General features: G+C 47.6%; 1 protein-coding gene across 1 annotated transcript; it reads left to right on the top strand.

Annotated features, from left to right (window-relative positions):
- Positions 1–14,664: 14,664 nt before the first annotated feature.
- PRDM13 (PR/SET domain 13) lies at positions 14,665–22,404 on the top strand. The gene is made up of 4 exons (NM_001193010.1): positions 14,665–14,808; positions 16,340–16,471; positions 16,731–16,851; positions 20,678–22,404. The coding sequence occupies exons 1-4, from the start codon at positions 14,665–14,667 to the stop codon at positions 22,402–22,404; spliced, it is 2,124 nt and encodes a 707-aa protein (NP_001179939.1).
- The last annotated feature ends 799 nt before the right edge of the window (positions 22,405–23,203 follow it).

The following is a 23,203-nucleotide window of genomic DNA, read 5'->3' as shown; positions in this document are numbered from 1 at the left end:
TGACCCCATAGATGGCAGCCCACCAGGCTCCCCTGTCCCTGGGATTCTTCAGGCAAGAACACTGGAGTGGGTTGCCATTTCCTTCTCCAATGCATGAAAGTGAAAAGTGAAAGTGAAGTCGTTCAGTCGTGTCCAACCCTTAGCGACCCCATGGACTGCAGCCCACCAGGCTCCTCCATCCATGGGATTTTCCAGGCAAGAGTACTGGAGTGGGGTGCCATTGCCTTCTCCGACTCTAGTATCTTCCAACCATTAAAAAGTCTTTGATCCCATATTCTCTTCCAGTTACTACCATATTTCTCTGATTCCCTTTATAGCAAGAATCATTCTAAAAGTAGCTTATAGTTGCTGTCCCTACTTCCTCTTCTCCCATCCTTTTTTGAACCCCACCCCATCAGATTTTCACCCTCATCAGTCCAATGGAAACTTTTCCTGGAAAAGTCAGCACTGACCACCATGTTGCCACATCTAGTGGTCAACTTCTAAATCCTTAGCTTACCTGATCTCTCAGCAGTATTTGACAGAGATCATAATTCCATTTTCTAGAAACTTCACTTGACTTCCAGGACACTTCTCTTTTAGTTCTCCTATTTCATGGGTTGCTCCTTCAGTTTTCTCTGCTGTTTCCTCCTCACCTCTTTGACTTCTGAAGTTGAAATGCCCCATTGATCAGTCTTTGGATTTTCATCTCTGTATATACTCATTCCTTTAATAAGCTCGTCCATTATCATGGCTATATATATAGTCATGACAGAGTATACATACATGTATACATACATATACTGATGACTTCCCAATTTACATCTCCAGCTTGACTGCTTCTCTAAATTGTAAATTCATATATTTCAACTTTCTTATGAATTTCTCCATTTGGATGCTAATAGATGTCTCAAATTTAATACAAACTTGTGTTTCCCCTAGTTGCTGCTTCTTCAGTCTTTGTCATCTTAGTAAATAACAAATCCATCCTAACCATTTGATTATGCCCCAAACCTAGGAGATACCCTTGATTTCTTTTTCTTTCACATCCCAATCCAATCTGGGTGGCTGTGCCTTGGAAACATCTCCCTAAGTTTGCCTTTCCTTATCATCACTACCATCCCGGTCCAAACCACCATCATCTCTCCCCGGATATTGTTAGTCTCATAAATGGTCTCTACTTTACCTTTTCCCCTTTACTTTGTTGTCCATATTGTAGCCAGTGTGATTCTTCTAAAGTAAAATTCCAATTGTGTCACACCCCTGTTCAAAATTCTATAATGATTACCCATATCATCAGAAGGAAAAAAAACACAGTCCTTAAAATGATTCAAAAGGCCCTCGATGAATAGGCCCCATTATTTTCTCTCTAATCTCATCTCCTACCACCTTCTCCTCACACACTGTGTTCCAGTCACGCTGCCCTCCTCACTGTACCTACAGATTACTAGGCACACCTCTACCTCAGGGCCTTTGCACATCCCCCAGATATCTCACATGGCCTTCTCTGTTACTTCCTTTGAGTCTCAAAAATCATCTTATCCGACAGACCTTTCCTAGCCATTTCATATAAACTAGCATCTTCCTTGGAGAAGGCAATGGCACTCCACTCCATTATCTTGCCTGGAAAATCCCATGGACGGAGGAGCCTGGTGGGCTGCAGTCCATGCGGTCGCTAAGGGTTGGACACAAGTGAGCGACTTCACTTTCACTTTTCACTTTCATGCATTGGAGAAAGAAATGGCAACCCACTCCAGTGTTCTTGCCTGGAGAATCCCAGGGACGGGGAGCCTGGTGGGCTGCCATCTATGGGGTTGCACAGAGTCGGACACGACTGAAGCAACACAGCAGCAGCATCTTCCTTCATAAATCTTTTTACCATTTGCTTTGCTTTATTTTCTTTCATAGCACTTATAATTTCAGATATGATTTATTTATCTAAAGACAGAACTGCTGTGAAAGTGAAAGTGTTAGTTGTTCAGTTGTGTCCAACTCTTTGTGACACCATAGACTGTAGCCTGCCAGGCTCTTCTGTCCATGACATTCTCCAGGCAAGAATACTGGAGTGGGTTACCATTCCCTTTTCCATGTAATCTTCTTGACCCAGGGATTGAACCCGGGTCTTCTGCACTGCCAGCAGATTTTTTACTATCTGAGCCACTGTAAGATTGGTTAATTCAATGCCTCAGAATGGCTCAATGACAAGTGTCTAGTCTCATTAGTATGTTGATTTCTGTCCTCTGGTTTGTTCCTCATGATTGATTGTTACTATTCTAGTAACAATCTAGAATATGTGAGAATCTCATCCTTGCATATTCAAAGACAGAATTAATGGGGGGCTTCCCTAGTGGCTCAGATGGTGAAGAGTCTGCCTGCAGTGCAGACCTGGGTTCAGTGCCTGGGTCAGGAAGATCCCCTGGAGAAGGAAATTGCAACCCACTCCAGTATTCTTGCCTGGGAAATCCCATAGACAGAGGAGCCTGGCAACCTACAGTCCATGGGGTGACAAAAGTCAGACACGACTGAGCAACTAACATTCTCACTCTTACTTTCCTTTTGTACACCCTTTCCGAGATCAATATAAACCTTTCCTGTATATCTCTAGAAAACTTACCCTCATGTAATTTTGGCCAGAATTGTTTCACATGCACAGTTCTAAACCAATCCCAGTAAGAGAAAACAAACTCTCATATTTGTTTTAAGCTAATCTCGACTCACATAAAGATTTGGTATAAACAAATTCCAGTTCCTGGGATTTGGAGGGATTAGCATTCTCCAAAGAACTTGACCACTGGGTCTCACAAGGCAATAGAAATAAAAGCAAAAAGAAACAAATTGGGCCTAATCAAACTGACAAGTGTTTGCACAGAAAGGAAACTAAACAAAAAGAAAGGACAACATAGGGACTGGGAGAAAATATTTACAAACAATGCAACTGACAAGGGCTTAATCGCCAGAATCTTCAAACAGCACATACAACTCAATACACAAAAAACAAACAACCCAATGAAAAAGGTCAGAAGACCTAAATAGATATTTCTCCAGAGAAGACATACAGATGATCAATAGGCACATGAAAATATGCTCAAGATCACTAATTATTAGAGAAATGCAGTTCAAAACTACCATGAGGTACCACTTCACACCAATCAGAGTGGCCATCATTAAAAAGTCTACAAACAATAAATGCTGGAGAGGGTGCAGATAAAAGGGAACCCTCCTCCACTGTTGGTGGGAATCAACATTGGTGCAGCCACTATGAAAATCAGTACGGAGGTTTCTTAAAAAACTAAAAGTTGCCATTGTTGTCCAATTGCTAAGTTGTGTCCAACTCTTTGCATCCCCATGAACTTCAGCACACCAGGCTTCCCTGTCCTTCATTATCTCCCAGAGTTTGCCCAAATTCATGTCCAGTGATGCTTTCTAACCATCTCATCCTCTGCCACCCACTTCTCCTCTTGCATTCAGTCTTTCCCAGCATCAGGGTCTTTTCCAGTGAGGCAGCTCTTGGCATCAGGTGGCCGAAGTATTGGAGCCTCAACTTCAGCATCAGTCCTTCCAATGAATATTCAGGGTTGATTTCCTTTAAGATTGACTGGTTTGATCTTCTTGCTGTCCAAGAGATTCTCAAGAGTTTTCTCCAGCACCACAGTTGGAAAGCATCAATTTGGCAATCGGTCATCTTATGGTCTAACTCACATCCCTGCATGACTACTGCAAAAACCATAGCTTTGACTAAATGAACTGTTGTCCGCAAAGTGATGTCTTTGCTTTTTAATATGGCTTCCATACCCAGGGTCATTTCATAGACAAAAAGCCTATTGTAGTGCCAGCCATCGCGTCTGCACTCAGGAATGGAGAAAGGCAAAGGGAACTGAGTTGTCTTCTTAGTCTCAGACAGCACTCTGCTTGTATCACATTAACCAGATCTAGCTACAAAAACGGAGAAGGCAATGGCACCCTACTCCAGTACTCTTGCCTGGAAAATCCCATGGACAGAGGAGCCTGGTAGGCTGCAGTCCATGGGGTGTCAAAGAGTCGGACACGACTGAGCGACTTCACTTTCACTTTTCACCTTCACGCATTGGAGAAGGAACTGGCAACCCACTCTAGTGTTCTTGCCTGGAGAATCCCAGAGATGGGGGAGCCTAGTGGGCTACCGTCTATGGGGTTACACAGAGTCGGACACGACTGAAGTGACTTAGCAGCAGCAGCAGCAGCTACAAAAAAGCTGGGATACACAGCCTTGCTGCCATAGCAATGTAACCAACTGAAATGTGATATAATTAGAGTTCTGTTAGAAGATGGAGAAAATTGATACTTGGGAGGCAAATAGGAAACTTTACTACAATAAATAAGGTAATATAGTGAAATTGCATATTATTATTACAATTTTTGGCTACCAGAATCTATTAAGACCTGTGATGGGAATATCCTACTTTGTGGCTCCATTCTTTTTTCAGGTCTTAATTCTTTGGCTTGTGTTAATAGACAGTTGTCTTTATGTTCATATGTTTTCCCTATATTTCTGTCTGTGACCAAATTTCATTTTCTTATAAGGACACTAGTCATATTGGGTTAGAGCCCACCCTAATGGCCTCATTTTAACTTGATTATTTCTGTAAATTCCCTATCTCCAGATAAGGTACTAGGGGTTAGAACTTCAATGTATGAACTTTGACAGGCACAATTTAACACATAACAATACATAAGAACCCTCCCTGAGGAATGTATGTCTTAAGTCAGGGGCATCAAGTCAGGGGCACAGAACCCCAAACTCAGCAGTAATACAGAAGACTCTGCTCCTCACTGCTGCCTCCTCTTCTATTGGTCTCCAAAACAGAACTGCAGGATTTGAAATGTCAAGGATGGATGTAGACTAACTTTACTGATTTCTTTTAAAGGAAGCTATTTGTACAAATGCAATAAATGTAGGCCATTTATAACTGACTTAAGAGCAGAGCATGTTTGGTGGTTTCTGTTTACAACTGAGAAAAGGAGAGCAAGCTTTATTTAATGCCACCGGATTAGCATTTCTGATTGTGAGAGCTTTGGACGCTGTGCCTGTGGACTCCTTAGGCCTGGTGGGGTACCACTGTAGCTGTGAAGATTCCAAATGGCCGTTTAGATCACAGACTCTGTAACTCAACACATTCCCTCTGACATGTCCCTTGTGCTGTGCTGTGCTTAGTTGCTTAGTCGTGTCTGACTCTTTGCGATCCCATGGACTGTAGCTAGCCCACCAGGCTCCTCTGTCTATGGGGATTCTCCAGGCAAGAATACGGGAGTGGGTTGTCATGCCCTCCTCCATGGGATCTTGCCAACCCAGGGACTGAATCCAGCTCTCCCAGATTGCAGGTGGATTCTTTACTGTCTGAGCCACCAGGGAAGCCCCATCCCTTGTTATGCTATGCTATGCTATGCTAACTCACTTCAGTCGTGTCCGACTCTGTGTGACCCCATAGATGTGAGCCCACCAGGCTCTGCCGTCCCTGGGATTCTCCAGGCAAGAACACTGGAGTGGGTTGCCATTTCCTTCTCCAATGCATGAAAGTGAAAAGTGAAAGTGAAGTCGCTCAGTCGTGTCCGACTCTTAGAGACCCCATGGACTGCAGCCTACCAGGCTCCTCCATCCACGGGATTTTCCAGGCAAGAGTACTGGAGTGGGGTGCCATTGCCTTCTCCATCCTTTGTTATATCCCACTGAAATCCATGAAAAAAAAAAAAAGGTTCTTTGTTCTGTGACCTTTTAAGAAGAAGCAAGCCTCATATAGCTTCTTGAAAAGTCACAGAAGAATCTATTTTTTTTTCATGCATTTCAGTGGGATATAAGCAACATATTCATACCTATTGCTTGCTTCAGATCTATTCTGCCCTACTATTTTTTAAAAGTTAAATCTTATTTTATTACTCATTTATTTGCTTATTTTTTGGCTGAGCCAGGCGACATGTGGGATCTTAGTTCTCTAATCAGGGATCAAACCTGCAATGGAAGTGCGGAGTCTTAACCACTGGACCACCAGGGAAGTCCTAGTCTTATTTTAAAATAACATTTGGTAAATTTTCAGCACATAGAAAAGTAGAGAGAATAGTGTAATCAACTCCATGCTTCTATCACTCAAATCCAACAACTATCAGTTTATGGCCAATTTTGTTTCAACATACTCAGTGGTTCTCCACTGGAGGTGATTTTTACCCTTAGACATTGTCAGACATTTTGGCAATGTCTGGTGTCATAATTAGGGGAGGGGTTCTATTGGTCGTCTAGTGGGTAGAGGTCAGGGATGATGCTAAATGTCCTACAATGCACAGGATGGCTCCCACAGCAAAGAATTGTCATGTAGAAGGTCAATAGCTCTGAGGCTGAGAAACCCTGATCTATACCTGTACCCGCGGCCCCCCACCTTAGAATTACTTGAAGCAAACCCTAGACGTCGTGTTAAATCTTTAAATATTTCAGCGTGTATTTCTGAAAGATAAGGATTAAAAATTATACTACAATTACAATTATATTATTAATAATCACAATTATTCCTCTTGTAGTTAACATTATTTAATTATCATTAAATATCTAATCAGTTCTAGAATTATCAGGGTGGACTCTTCGATGCCTTTTATGGCCTAGTCTCAAAAATCACACATTTGCAACTTCGTGACCAATCACTAAGTCTGACTCACACTCAAGGCTCCACCTTTAGAGGGGAGGATTGTCAAAGAATCTGTGCACATATTTTAAAACCACGACATCCTTTAAGCCTCTTTAAATCTTTTGCTTTCCCCTCTCTTTCCTACTCCCCCCTGCAACCTACTTGTGACACAGGTTGTTTGTCCAGTAGAGGGTTCCACAGTCTGTCTGTTTCTCTGACTGTATCCTCATGGGTTTGTTTATCAAGTTCATCTGTCCTATTTCCTATTATCGGAGGAATCAGATTCAGGTTCAGTTTTGTTTGCTTGCTTGTTTTGACAAGTCTATTTCATGGGCAGTGTTGTGTATTTCCATTCAGAGGCTTGCTCTTTGTGATGCTAGTCATCACTGAAGATCACTGACTTCATCTATTATTCTATGAAGGGTTGCCATAATATTTGAATTCTTGAACTCTTCCTTCATTTGTTAGCTAGAATGTGTCTATAAAATGAGGCTTCCCCTCATGAATTATTTGTTGCTCTGAGACACACATGACTATATCTTATGTGACTGCCTTAGCAAGTGGTCCTTGGTGTCAAAAATCCTGCTCCATTTAACTTATCATGTACAATTTCCAGCCTAGTAGTACAATACATTATCATAGGACTCAGTGAATGGTAAGCATAGGTATCAAAAATATTAATAACTCACATTCTTGAGTATATCCTCTGTCCTGAGTTCTAATGCTAAACACTTTTCATCAACATCTCATAATCCTCTCAACAATCCTATGAAGAAGGTCTGCTTATTATGCATATTTTACAGATGAAGAAACTGAAGAATAGAAAGGTTACCTTTGCTAAAGGTCACATGGGTAGTAACTATCAGAGGTAGGATTTGAATCCAGGCAGTCTGCCTCTAGAGCCCACTCTCTCAACCACTAGGACATCTCACAAAAGGAGCATGTGAAGATATGTGAAGTCAGTTAAAAGTTCTGAATATAATGTGGTCAGGTGAAAATAGCCTGGGCTTGGTTCTCAGAAGGTGTGAGAGGAATTCTATTATTTGCTGTGTGACTCTAAGCAAGCTTACTAACCCCTCTGAACATTTCTCATTGGTAAAAGATAAATAATAAAATCTACCTCATAGTGGTGTTATGATGGTTAAACTTAATAGCTTGTTTTTTTGTTGAGTATTTTAAAAGTTATAAAAATGTATCTGTGCTCAATAATAAAAAGACAGGAAAGTTAACAATGTGGAAAAGATTTGAATAAACATTTCTCCAAAGAAGATAAACAAATTGCAGGAAGGGCAGGAAAAGATGCTTGGGCATTAGCCATTTAGTCATTAGATAAATGTAGATAAGATTACAATGAGATTCTCACCCCTGCTAAGATGGGTATAGTAAAAAACGAAGAAAAAAAGGCAGATAATAAGAAATGTTGGAGGAAATGAAGAAACTTAAACACTCGTAAACCACTGGTAGGATGTAAAATGGTGCAGCACTTTGGAAAGCAGTTTGACTGTTGTTCAAACAGTTTAATACAGACCCAGCAATTTCACTCATGAGTATGCATCCAAAATAAGTGAAAATATATATGCACACAGAAAGTTGTGTGCAAATGTTCCCAGTGGCATTATACATAATAGCAAGGTAGAAGCAAACTAAAGGTCTATTAGCTGATAAATGGATAAACAAAATATGATATCTATGCAATAAAAGATTATCCATCCACAATAATAAATGAGATACTGACATATGCTACAGCATGGATGAACCTTGATAAATTATGCTAAGTGAAAGAATTCAGTTGCAAAAGACCATGTATTGTATGGTTCAATCTATATATAATGTGCAGTGTAAGCAAACTTTTAGAGATAGAAAATGCACTGATGCTTGCCTATAACTAGGGAGTTTGGGAACATATGGGGAGTGATAGCAAGTGGGTATAGGCTTTCTTCTGGGGAAAGGAGATAAAAATATTCTAAAATCAGACTGTTGGTGATGGCTGCAAAATCCTGTGAATATACTAAAAATAAATAAATAAAACCTATCAACATTGAATTGTACAGTTTAAAATGGGTGAATTGTATGGTAAGTAAATTATACCTCAATAAAACTGTTTAAGAAAATATTGTGTATGTATGTATAAAAACGTACTTTTGTAACTGCACCTAATTTTTTATGTTGTGATCATATATCTATTTGGAAAGCTTTTCTGAATGTAAAGTCCCTACTATAAAATTCAAACATGCTTTCAGGAAGCTAAAACATATCATCATTTGGTCATGGACATAATAGCACAAGCATGAATAAGATGAGTGATGAAATTGACTTTTCAACTGGACAAACACATACCTACTGGTGAATTAGGAGAGTACACAGGATGCTACTCCTACTAGTGAATCTACTAATTGTTATTCAGAGATGCTGGTTATGAACCTGAACTTGATTCTTAGTTGTGACATTCAGCTGGGTGTTTCTTTTTTAATTGTTCTATTTCTATTGCTATCATAATGGCCATTTAATGAACTTCCATGCTCACAGGTTGTCCTAGGAATTACACAGTGCCTGCTATGCAGCTTCCCCCCTCCCCCCACCCCCGCCCCGCCCCATATGCACAACTGGATCATGGGTTAAAGGAAAATTCTGTGCTTCCTGAATATAGATTTACATGTTTTTTTCTTCAGGAGGTAGGCTTGATTGGGAAGAAAGGAAGGCTTTAGGCCCGTGGAGGAACTGAAGAGAGAAAAAAATGTTTGACTCATGGCTCACCAATGGGGATTGTCCATCTGTCACATGGTCATCTTCTCTGACCTAAAATCCTCCTTGTCATTGGAGAACTCACCTTCCCATCAGGCAAGGAGGGGGAAGTGTCTCTAGATACACTCAGTCTGGGAACCAATTTTGAATAGAAATTTACTACAAAAAACACTGGTTATATTATTCCTTCTCCAGATCCACACATCAACTGCCTTTTCTCTTCCTCTTTTTTCTCTTGCTGCATGTAGATTTTAAAACAGAATTAAATCTCAAAATACATTCCAATTGAAGGGAGGTGGGAAATACATTCTTATGGTACCAAAATGACACCAAAAGTGAGACGTCTCCATTTGGCCCCAAGCTTAGAAACAAACAAGGAAATCCAGATAATCTGTGTTCCCCTTACTATTCTTCAGTTTTCATATGTCATTTCTGGCTTCCCTGCTCCTCAGGGAAGGAGTGTGTGTGAAGTTATTTGGGTGTGAAGTTCTCTTTAACATACACAAGAAGATACTTTTGTTTCTTTTGACTTTTTCTCCCCAATTCAAATACCAAATTGTTCTTGTTATTGCCCCAAGAGAGGGTATGTTCTTTGGCGGTGGGGATGGGAGGCAGAAATTAAGAGAAAGAAAGCCGAGCTCTTCAAGGGGGGTGGGGAGGGGGAGAAAAACCGTCTGGGAATCTCAAGAACATCTTTATTTCGCCTTTTAACTCTCCGCCTTTCTGATTAAAGAGTTCAGACCCGCTCCCCCGCCCGCGTTCAATTATCCCCAACATCTTTTCTCAGAAGCTGTCACCACCACTTGCTGAACCACAGCCCCATCCTGAGCCATTAGCCCGTCTCTTTTCCGTTTCGCTTTTCTTTCCTCAGTTTCTCCCTGCAAGCTTTATAAATCTCCCTTGGAGGAGGAGTGTCCAAGCGGGTGGAAGTCTGAACACAATGCAACCTGAGAATTTCTGTCACTCTCTGCATATGCTCCTAAGTGCTTTAATCCCAATTAGGGGCGGCTGACACACGGTCCTATTCATTCCCATCAGCTCTTGAATACATTTGCCTAGAAATGAACTTCACAAATAGAGGCGCTCCTAAATGTGTCCAACAGCAAGGAAAATCGAATTGAGTGCGGGCTCATTCGGCAGCGGCCGGCAGAGGAGCGTTGAATGTGGAGGTGCCCCGAGACATTGCAATTCAGCAACACGCTCGCTGACTTTTCTTTGCACCATGTCAACCGAAAGAACCAAGAAATAAGTTGGGGGAACTCCGGTTAAAAGGCAACTTGAGAGGAACTCTGAATACTTTTATTGAGCCGCTTCCAATGAAGGACTTAAAACACAACAAAAAAGGCACCACAAAACCCACCAGCGGCGTCCGGGCTGCGTCCTCGGCGCGCGTTTGGAGTCTCCGGCCGCTGCGCACCCACCGGCCTCGCAATTAGGGGAAAATGGCCCAGTCGCTGGCGTGTCATCTGGTGGCGTTCCCAGAGCCCGTCTCCGCCGCGCTATTCAGACCCGGCCTTAATGTCCCACCCGCGCCTCGGGGGCAGCGCAGCTGGTCCGCACTGACCCGCCCACCCGGCCGGTGCGGACACCCTCGGGGGCCGCGCCCCGTGTCACCTCTGGCCCCAGCTCGGCGGAGTCCCCAGGCCTCTGCCTCGCCGCGGTCTCGCCAGCGATCCTGGACCCCGCGCCCCTCCCTCCATCCCGGGGTTTCGGGACTCTGCGCACCGAAAGGGTGGTGGCGTTGGTGACTCCCCACCACCCGGGGCCTCAAGGTCAAGGCCCGCGGTGAACGGGGAGTAGCCACCTGGGCCCCACTAGGATCTGAGGCACCAGGGCTTTGAGCTGCGGAGACCCCAGCTCAGCGCGAAGTCTTGCTGGGGCTCTTTCCCTAGAAGCGGAGTGGAGCCGGGTTACACGTGCGCGGCGCGGGCAGCGTATCCAGCCCGGCGCTCCGACGCCACCAGGCGCGGGCGGGGCCGCCCCCTAGTGCTGCCCGGCAGAGCACCGCGGCGCGGTGGGGCTCGGTTCGGGGTGGGCTGGTGCCGTGGCTGGAGGGCCGCTGCTCTCCGGCGCCCACGCCTGATTAGGGGCAACCTGTTACCGGGACTAAGGTGTTGGCCGCGCAGTTCCGCGGTGGGCAGCGAGCGGGGCCGCCCACAAACCTGCCTGGTCCCGCACCTCGGCGTAGAAGGAATTTCGCTTTAACGGGGCCTCTGGACGCCCATTTTCAGTCCATAAAAAAGCCGAGTGGAATGTTTTGATTGAGTCTCAACATTGTCTTTGAATAAGGCTGAGACCATGTAATTAATGTGTCTTTTTAATAAGGGACAATACGGCCGTTCAAGCTATTTAATTTCATTTAATTTTCCATCCCATTTGCTGCACAGCCCGCTTTTACTTTTAACACCCAGCCTTTCACGGCCCATCTTGCTCCACTGGGCACATTAGATTGGTTTCACCCTTGCTTTTTAGGGGAGGAAAAATAAAAGAAAATGTGTTCCTTTCCTCCTTTGTGGACAATTTATTTCACTTGGGGAACTTCAACTCTGAGCCACAGGACAGAATAAAACTGGGCGAGCGGGTTTGAATGCCTCTGGCGCAGTCTCTTTCTTCTCGCGGGGCTGGGAACCAGCCACAATTGGCTATATTAATAAATAACTTTCCTCACAGTCGGCCTTTACATGGTTCTATTGATAAAATTGTTCGCGTGTCGTTCACGCTTTTTCACTCATTAAGGAGGGCCGGGGAGGAGCCCCGAACCCAGGCCCCGCGCTCGCCCCTTCCCGCTCACAGTACTGGTAATTTAAACTGGGTGTCATCCCGGAGTCGCCAGGCCAGAGGTTAGAGGGACATGTTCATGGCTTAAATTTATTGCCCTCCGCTCTTCGGAGCCGCTTCCTCTTCTCCTCCCCTCCCCTGACTTTTGCCATTCATGGGCCCCTGGATCAAAGGCTCCCTCCTCTCTGTCGCGGCCAGCCTTCGCGGCCCGAAGAGGGGGCAATTGGAGGGTTAAGAATAAAAAATCAGCGGCAGTTCCCTTAGAAAGGAGCCCTGGGCACCGTGTGGCTGCAGGGATAGAGGAACCGCAGCGTATGGTCGCTCGGATCCGCCTACTGCCTCTTTTCCGTCCCAGCTGCAGCGTCTACACTGGCCTTGGGGTTGCCACCTAGCGGTCATCCGTGTTTCACCACCTCTCCAGACTTGTGATACTTACACTTAAGACCCTTGACTTGGCTTGGAGCCGCGAATTTTGGAACGCCCTAAATTTATTCACTCTACAGATCACTGCTGTTGACCTTCACATAAACCCTAGTGAATTGCAGAATGGAAACCAAGAGGCTGCATCATTATTCCCATTTTACGGATTACGAGACTGAGGCTCTGAAGCAACTTCCCGAAGTTTCCTCGAACCTTGAGTGACGGAGCACAGACTGCATGAGCCTGAGTCTCTTGACCTTGTCCAGTACTGCGAACGCAGATCTCCAACGAAGGGTCCCGCAGGTAGGGCCTGGTGGGACGAACTGCTAAGTTACAGGTGTCGCCACCTTGCGTCCTGCTGCTGCTGTTAATCACAAATATCCCCACCAGTGGCCTAAGAAACACATGTTCGGCCGGCAGAGCCGAGTGGAGATTTCGGCGTGGCGACAGCGGGGAGTCCTCCTGCATCTGCGCAGAGGTTGGGCCTCCAACAGCAGGCCGGAGCACAGAGTCACTCAGGTTCCTCTTTGGAATACCGACTCCTGGGCATTGCGTTCGGGGAGCAGTGCTCAGGATGATTAGCACCCCGCAGGTGCCGGCAGAACTGTCACAAATATCTAATGAGCTCAATCACTCGGCTATCATTCGACAATAATACGGTAATTGTCCCCACACAAATCGGAGGCTTCTCTAAAAGAAAAGGAGGAACATTCTGGTTGAACTGCGAAGTAATGCAGGAGAGGCGGGTTCGATCCCTGGGTGAGGAAGATCTCCTGGAGAAGTGAATGGCTATCTACTCCAGTATTCTTGCCTGGAGAATTCCATGGACAGAGGAGCCTGGGTTGGGGGTGGGTTGGAGGCTATGGTCCATGGGATTGCAAAGAGTCAGACACGACCAAGCGACTGAGCCCGCATGCACTGTTATTAACGCCCACCTCGCGCCCCTTTCCTGTGACCTTTGCTAGAGTGCCTTTAAAAGAAATGTCTGGCTTGTTGGTTCTGGGGAAATTCGCCCCAAGAAATTCGTCCTCGTTTTAAACTTAAAAGCGTTCAGGGCTTGAGTCTTCGTTTGGCCTGCAGGGGAGAAATGATTAAAAACCCAGCCAGCAGAACCCTTCTTCAATCCTCGGGTGTAGTCAGGGCACGCGATCCCCACGTCTAGTCCCACGGCCTCTTCCCATTCTCCAGAGAAAGGGCAAGCCTGGGGGCCACCGGGGAGCAAAGGTGCAACTGACGTCGTCTCCCAAAACTAGTTCGGACTCTTCAAACTGGACAGAGGGAACGATAAAGTGGTTCTAAATAGACGACTGGCCTGAACCCAATCCCCTGAAATGGTAATATGGCCGTTATTTAAAAAGTGTAGGTATTTTCTGGTGTTTTCCCATCAAGTACCTGCCTAATTTCTGTATGGCACACGCCAGAAATCAATAGAAGTTAACAAGTCCTCCAAACAGTCCCCATCTCTTTGTTTAATCTCCTTTACAATAAAGCCAAAGGGTAGAGAATTAAAAATCTTTGAAGTAGACCAAGGCTCAAAGGAATCAGCCAAGTAGACTTAAAGTAGTCACTTATTTCCCAAAACTGGTTTGTCGGCGAACAATAAAAGGAAGTAAAATTTATGGAGAAATTATACAGTGGATTTGTCACTTAAAATATCGTAACTGTCTCGAGGACAATACCCCATGCTGAGGATTAATGGTCCCGCCGGACCTTTGATTCACCAGCGCCTTTTCTTCGCCCTTGACAAATTGGATTTTTAGGAATGGGAAGGTCGCCTGGACCATTGTGCGCCAGCCATTCAGAGGCCTCGATTATGCAGGGGGCTGAGGGAACCACTCCATGTGACCCTCTCGGGTGGGACTCTGCAGCTGCTCCGCAGCGCAACTCTCTCACCAAACTCCGCGCCCTTCCGCTCGCGGTGCCAAAAGGCGCACGCCCAGATTGAAAAGGCGCAGTGCATGCCCGGCCGCGTCACTCTGCGGGTGCAGGACGCACGTCGGGGCGCAGCTCGCCCGCTCGCGCGCGGCTCCGGCTCTGTCACTCGTGCCCTGCCGAGGACCCCGCGCACCCGAGCGCCTGCCTGGGGGCGGCGGCAGCAATGCACGGAGCTGCCCGCGCTCCGGCCACCAGCGTGAGTGCCGACTGCTGCATCCCAGCCGGCCTGCGCCTCGGGCCGGTGCCCGGAACCTTCAAGCTGGGCAAGTACCTGTCAGATCGCAGGGAACCCGGGCCCAAGAAAAAGGTATTAGCCAGTCCGACCTCCGCTCTCTGCCGCTCGTTCGTCTCCCCTTCTTTCCAGCCTAGGAAAGGGGTGGATAGGGTTAGGGGAGGAAACGGGTGACTGAGCCGTTACCTGCCAATTCTGCCAGGTGGAAGGGGACTCCGATCATTTCCCACAAGTCGCGTTAACCAAGAGCTGGACTTGGGCCAGGCTAGGGGAGAAGATATGGCTGAGAGGGGACAGCCCCTGGGTGGGGTGCAGTAGGGTCTTTACGTGCTGGGACCACTAGGAACTCCCGATTTCCCCGGAGCGCTGGGGTCTCTGTCGCAGAGGCGCAACCCCCCCAACCCTCCTCCCCGCCCTATCCAGCCTCTCTTGGCAAACGTGCCTTTTCTCTTTTATACAACACACATGCGTTGAGGACTTTTTCTTTTTTTAATCTTCTGCCCTTCAATAAGCTAATTTGAGGCTTAAATTTAGCTTCAGATAATTTAATCTCATCGTCTCCGAAAATTTTATCCTTGGACACTCTTAGTTCCTAGAACCTCCCCAGGTGTTTCCTTCTGCGGATGTCTGCTTGTGGATTTGGGGCGGGTAGAGAGAGGATGCGCCAGGCAGTGACTCTGACGCCGGTTCCGAGGACCAGGAACGTCCACCCAGGGGTCACCTGGGCCCGGCGATTGTAGCCGGGCTCGGAGGGGCTAGGATCGCAGATGGGAGGCTTCAGGGTCAACCTGCCAGCTCCGACTTCCCAAACAGCGTCGCGACCCCTGACCTGAGAGGGGTACTAACAGGCTCCCGCCCGGCCGGCCGCCCTGAGGCGTCCCAGCGGGACGGTCGGTCAACTGCGACCGGGAATGAAGACAGAAGTCCGGTGACTTGGGGAGGGGGAACTGGGAAGAGGACCCGGGACTACAGCTTTCTTGAAGGGCGCTGCTCGGGGGCTCGCCGGCCGGACCAGTACCTGGTTCTTCTCGCAATCATCCTCTTCCCGGCGGAGTAAAGCCTAGCTCGTCGCCAACCACGCCTTCTGCTTTAAACGCGCTTTAATTGCTTTTAAATGACCAGTCAGCCCGCGGCCGCTTTGTTCAGACACTTTCGCCGCGGGGCTTGCAGGCATCTCCGCACTTGGGTGCGGTGCCGCGGGAATGAGGAGACACGAAAGGAGGCCCGGGATGCCCTGTGTCCAGGGATTGATTGTGAAACGTCTCTTGCCTGGCATCAGGACTGCTCTCAGTAGAGCTAGGGTCGGGGTGAGAAACTTCTGGGTACGAGGTGCGCCCAGGGTATATGTGACTCGCTCGGGCGGAATGCTTTCACTCGCGCTGTCAAGGTGGAACAAGACGGGGAACTGCTATACTAGCCAGCCTCCCCTTTTCCTCCCTCCCCCAAGCAAGGGTCCTAAGGACTTAACCCTCCTCCCAGCAGTGCACGGCGGTCTGGCCAAAGCGAACGCAACCATTCCTACGTCGGGTGGTGGGGGGATACCCTTTCCCTCCAGTTGCGGGTCCGGCCGTGGCACCGGGGAGAACGACCACTGCTTGTGTTGCAGGTGCGCATGGTGAGAGGGGAGCTGGTGGACGAGTCGGGGGGCTCCCCCCTGGAGTGGATAGGGTTAATCCGAGCAGCCAGGAACCCCCAGGAACAGACTCTGGAAGCTATTGCAGACTTACCCGGAGGACAGGTACTGTGGGCTCCCCCCCCCCACCCCACCGCCAATTCTATCTACCAAACTGTCACTGATGTTAAGAGCAAAGCACTTCAGCTAGAGGTCTCGTTTAAACATCCCAACAACCCTATAAGGTAGATACTATTATTTTCCCCATAATAGTTTTTCCAGCGTCACACAGCGTCGGGGCTGGGAATGCAGTCTTTCTTCTCAGTTGTTTTTTGACCAGTTACCCAGGAAATGACTGCAAGCTGTCCTGTTCCTTGCGTCCCAGATCTTCTATCGAGCACTGCGAGACGTCCAGCCAGGGGAGGAGCTGACCGTGTGGTATTCCAACTCCTTGGCGCAGTGGTTCGACATACCCATCATTGCTACTCCAACGCACGACGAGAAAGGTACCGCCGCTAAGAGAGCCCCCAGGGCCAGCGCGGGTGGGTGAGAGTCCAGTCCTCCTCCTCTGGTCTTTGGGCGGGGGGGCGGGCAACCCTAGACCTGAAAGGCCTTTTTCTTGCTCTGTGTAAAACTGAATTCATACTCCCAGTCGGAATGGGCAGAGGCGACGTCACCACTACTGCCTTTAAATCAACAGTAAATGCTAACAGACCATAGTAATCTCGCTCTTGATGTCAGGGAAAAAATACTCATAAATTTCATGCGGGTCGTCCTTTCCGATAGCATATCCAAAGAGACAATTATTTACTTACTTAAGAATCCATAAAGATGCCTTAACATATTATAAGGGTAACTACATCATGAGCTCCAAAAAATGTAACTCAAACCTGGAATGCTTTTAGAAGGTGATGGGGATCTCTTCATCGGGTTTGGAGGAGAGTAATGTATTTCTACAGAGTTTTAGAAGCATTATGGTACTTACAGCTGGTCAGTTGGCAGGTACTGAGGCCCTTCCGTTTAAATGGTATTTATTCATTTCCCTCTCCCTACTTGAATCGAAACTGGGATGTATCCCAGTTTCTTCTCAGATTTATTTGATCCCTTCCAAAGCCCAGAGAGGATTCATGCAAATTAAGGTGCAGCAAGTAACTAAAGAAAGAAACAGTTTCAAACCTCCTCTAGGACACTGAGAAACACTTTCTGTGGAAAAAAGCTGGAAGGTGCTAAAATAGTTAAGATCTCCAGACTCCCTTTTATTGCACAATGCTTCTGTGATTTTCTTTTTTCTTCACCAGTTGTTTTAGTTTGTAATTTCTTCTAAAGACATAGTTATATTTAAAGTCAACATCACAGATGCTGTGAAATATTTTGACACATTCTCCTGAATCACCTGCTTAATCTCATTCCTTTAGAAACAGAGTTAAAGAACTTAATACAAGTGTGGGATTTAAGAAACACTTCATGAATAAGACAGAATGAAATTAATTCAAAATGATGAATCACTTCACTTCAGAGTATCCTTGTCCTCTGTAAATTAATTCTATTGATTTTGTGGGTAGACCTGTATGTACTGTTGCTGCTAAGTCTGCTGCTAAGTCGCTTCAGTTGTGTCCAACTCTGTGCGACTCCATAGATGGCAGCCCACCAGGCTCCCCCGTCCCTGGGATTCTCCAGGCAAGAACACTGGAGTGGGTTGCCATTTCCTTCTCCAATGCATGAAAGTGAAAAGTGAAAGTGAAGTCGCTCAGTCGTGTCCGATTCTTAGCGACCCCATGGACTGCAGCCCACCAAGCTCCTCAGTCCATGGGATTTTCCAGGCAAGAGTACTGGAGTGGGGGTGCCATCGCCTGTATGTACAGTATTCATAAAAGTTTCCCTAGATTTTTCCTTCTATCACATTATATTACATTCTCTTGTCAACTTCTTCCAGTAAGAGAGAAACATGACAAAAGCCCCATAGTGGAGAACTCTCAAATCTGTCACTATAGAACAATTCCAAGGACTACTGGCCTTTGGGGGCCAGGAATTTTTGCAAAGGACACCCTTTCTTAGACACTCTCAAATAGTACAAAAGCAATTTGTTTGAGTGGTGGCCCTCATGTTTTCATTTCAGTCAATAGAGCCTATAAACATCATATGGTCACAGATGTCAGAACAGACACCATTTCCCTTTTGGGGAATCTGTAGGTTATTTTGAACCCTGATTTCTCCAGCTTTCAGATGCTTGAAATCTTGATAACCTTGGAGATGCATCTGAGAGAGGAGGCAAAATCACTTACAAGGTGTGTTGATATGTTTGGCACAGGTTGGATTTCAGAATCAAGAGAACAGATCAACTCATTAGGATAAACTAAAAACACATAATGAAACAAAACATACATTGGCTTAAACCCTGAAAAGAGGAAGAAATAAGTAGAGATGGCTGCAATTCTTCCAATATTGGCTAACCCTAGTGGGTTTCAATTCCATAGTAAGATTAAGGAAAATACTGACTCTTTGTTTTAGGAACAGAGCTGAGTCACTTTGGGGTAGCCTCTGAAAACGCCCTCTTTAAAAAGGGGTGACGAGAGGGAGGTTCTGAACTTAGCAGAAAGGAGGTTACTTAAGATATTAAATCAACACACCCACCAAGAGAACTGAGAAAGTCTTCCCTCTCTATGAAGACTTATTTTACATGGCTGTTCAGTACAACAGACATGATTTTTATCATTGAAATCATTGGAATGACTTTTATCTGTCTTCCATAAACAATGAGGATAGGTCACATAGGCAAATCATCTTCCTTTCTCCGTTTTCTTTCTGCTGTACCTTAACTTCAGCTACAATAATCTGCTCCTTGAACTTCCACCTTAGTTATCTGGAAGGAAGGATGACTTGCTTTATCCAGATTCAGGAGTGAAATACATGAAGAGAGGCATATCTGAAAATTTCTCCCATTGTTGTTTCTGTAGTAATGTTTCAGAAGTTTAAGCTGCTGGTGTGCAAGGAGGAAAAATTTAACTTTCCCATTACATTTAATGAAACTGATGTTTACTTTGTACACTTTCTTGTGGCTCAACTAACTTCTTTCTTATGGACATCCTTCCCTTCAATCAACCAATTATTATCAATAATAATTGGTTATTAATAAACCAATAATCAATAATCCAAGTATTATCAATCAACCACAACATTTAAGAAGAAACCCCACTACAAGCTTGCTTTCTCGGAAGCGATATAACATGACGTTTTAAAGTGAAAATTAACTTCTACCATGTGATCAAAATCTGTTTCATACACATGTCTTTTGACTGTGTTCCCAGACCCTAGCAAAATTAAACAACTAATGTTAATAGTATTAAACACACAAGGTTTGATGCCAAAAGCATGTGTGTAGTCCCTGACAGAGAACCGTGTACTTTTCGAAAGCTGAGTATCTATATTATTCTCTCTCTCTCACACACACACACACACGCACATACATTGATATTTTCCAAGAATTTTACTAAGCTTGGATTTGTGCAGCTATCTAAGAGTTAATTAATAACCAGGTGGAACAAATGACAAGACAATGCATATAATCCTTCTGTTTTTAGAATATGAAGACCTAAGACTTTTTCTTTTCTCCCATCAAATTAAATGGGGTTAAAGAGGAAATAAAGATGCAAATAATTTTGAAGAATAGCAAATCATAGTCCCGATGTGGTCCTTCAGTTGGTCACGCTCCAGGAAAATCTCAAGCAAAGTGTTTAAGACTGGGAGGCGTTGGGGAGGGTGGGTAGTGGACATAAAAGACATTGTTCTGTGAAAAGGAATGATTACATATGGCCCATACATACAGGATATTGTCTCGCCTGGTAATGAGGCGCTCACGACCATTAGATTGGCCTTTGTTCAGTTTATCCAAACTCCTTGACATACGCCACCTATTCTGCAAACACCAACAGATGGGCGCAGGCAAAGCACAGCCCCACACTTGATTTAAAGCAACAGCTGCTCTCGGCTCTTCCCCGGCTCTTTCAAGCCAGCCTCCCTGAGCACTGCCCTTCCAATGAAGATATGCTCGGATGGCCCGGAGAAAGTCTTCGTTGGAAAGGCCCAGGTCACACCTCTCGGTCTCTGAGTAGTCCCAGAGAATGCAGATGCTGACAAAGTTGGCCTTTTGGGGCTTCTCGGCGTCCTTGCTACAATGGGTCTACCGAACTCACTTATTCGCCGGTACCCAAGAAAACTTATGCTTCACCCCATACCTCTGGTCAAAACCTGGGCTCTGCCTTCGGCGCGCTGGCGCTTTCTTTCTCTCGCTTGTTTGCTTCTCACCGGGTCTCCTTTTCACTGTTTCTCGCCCAGGGGAGGAGCGCTACATTTGCTGGTACTGCTGGAGGACGTTTAGATATCCCAACAGCCTTAAAGCACATCTACGTTTCCACTGCGTGCTCAGCAGCGGCGGGGGCCGCGCCTACCTGCACCACGAGCACGCGGCTCGCCAAGGCGCTGCCCCGGCCGCGGATGGCCTTCGCCTTTCCCCGAAACCCCCGGCATCAGATTTCGCTGCGGCCGCCCCGGCGAGCACTCTTCGACCGCACCCGCAGGTCCCACCGGCCCCTCAGGCTTGCGGAGCGCGGGAGAGCATCAAGCGCGAGGCCTCCTCCGCGCCCTCCGCCACGTCACCGACCCTGGCCAAGTGGGGGCCGTCCAAGAAGGGAAAGGAGCAGCCGGACCGCGCTCTGGACATGAGTGGTCCCGCCCGAGGACACGGCCACTTCCTTGGCATCGTGGGCGGTTCCCCAGCGGGGGGCGGCGGCCTCGCTTTCTACCCGGGCGTGCGCTCGGCTTTCAAGCCTACTGGCTTGGCCAGGGCAGCCGCCGCCGCGCACGGCGACCCCTACCGGGACGAGGGCGGCGGCAAACCCGGGGCCGGCCTGGCTTTAAGCAGGCTGCTGGGTGGGGGACGGGCAGGCGGACACCCGAGAAGCGGGGAGAACCCGGCGGCTGGCGGCGCTGGCCACCACCATCACCACCATGCGCACCACCATCACCATCCCAAGTGCCTACTCGCGGGGGACCCGCCGCCGCCTCCTGGCCTGCCCTGCTCTGGCGCTCTGCGCGGCTTCCCTCTGCTCTCCGGGCCCCCGGAAGAGGCGTCCGCCTTCAAGCACGTGGAGCGCGCCCCGCCCGCCGCCGCCGACGTACCAGGAGTGCGTTACGCGCAGCTGCCCCCGGCAGCCGGGCTGCCCCTCGAGCGCTGCTCGCTGCCACCCCTCGACGCGGGCGGCCTCAAAGGCTACCCGGGTGGCGAGTGCAGCCACCTGCCGGCCGTCATGCCGGCCTTTACCGTCTACAACGGGGAGCTCCTGTACGGCTCACCAGCCGCCGCCGCTTATTACCCGCTCAAACTGCACTTCGGCGGGCTGCTCAAGTATCCGGAGTCCATCTCTTACTTCAGTGGGCCCGCGGCGGCGGCCGCTCTGAGCCCGGCCGAGCTGGGCTCCCTGGCTAGCATTGACCGAGAGATCGCCATGCACACGCAGCAGTTGTCGGAGATGGCAGCCGGGAAAGGCCGCAGCCGCCTGGACGCGGGGACGCTGCCCCCGGCCGTCGTGGCCGCTGGCGGCGCCGGGGGAGGCGGCAGCGGGGGCGGCAGCGGCGCGGGCAAGCCCAAGACGGGTCACCTGTGCCTCTACTGCGGCAAGCTGTACTCGCGCAAGTACGGGCTCAAGATCCACATGCGGACGCACACGGGCTACAAGCCGCTCAAGTGCAAAGTGTGCCTGCGGCCCTTCGGCGACCCCAGCAATCTCAACAAGCACATCCGGCTGCATGCCGAGGGCAACACGCCATACCGCTGCGAGTTCTGCGGCAAGGTGCTGGTGCGCCGCCGGGACCTGGAGCGCCACGTCAAGTCTCGCCACCCCGGCCAGAACCTGCTCCCCAAGGCGTCCGACGGCCCGGGCGCCGAGCCTCACTATCCCCCGGAGCCGGGAGAGCCCAAGAGCGACAACGACAGCGACGTGGACGTCTGCTTCACCGACGACCAGAGCGACCCCGAGGCCGGGGGCGGTGGCGAGCGCGACTAGTAACGTGTCTTTCAGGGAAGGCGGGGAGTGTGGGGGCGTGGACAGAGAGAAGAGGGGCTTCTGCTGTGGGAGAAGAGGAGCTGCTGGTGGTGAGAAAGACCCGGCGGACAAAACCGGTTTGGTTTTGGTCGCCCGCCAGATTTGGAACAGTGAGCGGTCCCAGGTCAGAAGCTGAAAGTCTGAGCAAAGGTTTAGAGGCGTCTTAAAGAAATTTTGCCTTTCGAGCATCCCCAGGGCGGCGGGTTCCAGCACACTCCAGGCCCCTGAGCACCGCGAATAGGCTACCCTTTCGCCAACCCAGGTGGTTGGCTCTCCAGGTTTAAGATCACATGAATGGGAAGCCACAGCGCCCTCGAGGGCGTCGATTTTAACTGCCGCGTATTTTTAAATTGTTCTTTTTTTGTGAAGAAAATTGTGCCTTTTGAAACGACGTTTTTTTGTGTGTATTTTACATTAGCATTTCACTGCATAGGCAAAATAGTAGCCGCAATTCGGTAGATGTGACATCCAAACACTTGTTTCCATTTCATCTGTTCTCGTGTCAAAGACTCCGCCTTGACGCAATGAATATATAGTGGTAGCAGGTGTACAAATTGGTCAAGTTGCAATTATTTATAAGAGAATGATGACAAATGTAAAATATCTAAAGCATGAGTCTTGAGAGCACGCAATATATAATTTTAAAGAAAATGCCCTATTTGGTAGAGAACAAATGTGATGTATGTTGTTTTATAATGAATGATGTAAAGTGGATTCAGTATTTTGGTCTTGGTTCCAGTTTGTGCAATCTTTAATAAAA

This window comes from Bos taurus, chromosome 9, assembly GCF_002263795.3.
Source record: "Bos taurus isolate L1 Dominette 01449 registration number 42190680 breed Hereford chromosome 9, ARS-UCD2.0, whole genome shotgun sequence".
Taxonomy (NCBI): Eukaryota; Metazoa; Chordata; class Mammalia; order Artiodactyla; family Bovidae; genus Bos; species Bos taurus.
Note: the sequence above shows the minus strand (reverse complement) of the source record. Positions and strands in the feature narration are given on the sequence as shown.

Coding starts and splice junctions, on each gene's coding strand:
- PRDM13 (NM_001193010.1), top strand. CDS start 14,665: ATGCACGGAGCTGCCCGCGCTCCGGCCACCAGCGTGAGTGCCGACTGC. Junction 16,472..16,730: donor CAGACTTACCCGGAGGACAG/GTACTGTGGGCT, acceptor CTTGCGTCCCAG/ATCTTCTATCGAGCACTGCG. Junction 16,852..20,677: donor TCCAACGCACGACGAGAAAG/GTACCGCCGCTA, acceptor TTTCTCGCCCAG/GGGAGGAGCGCTACATTTGC.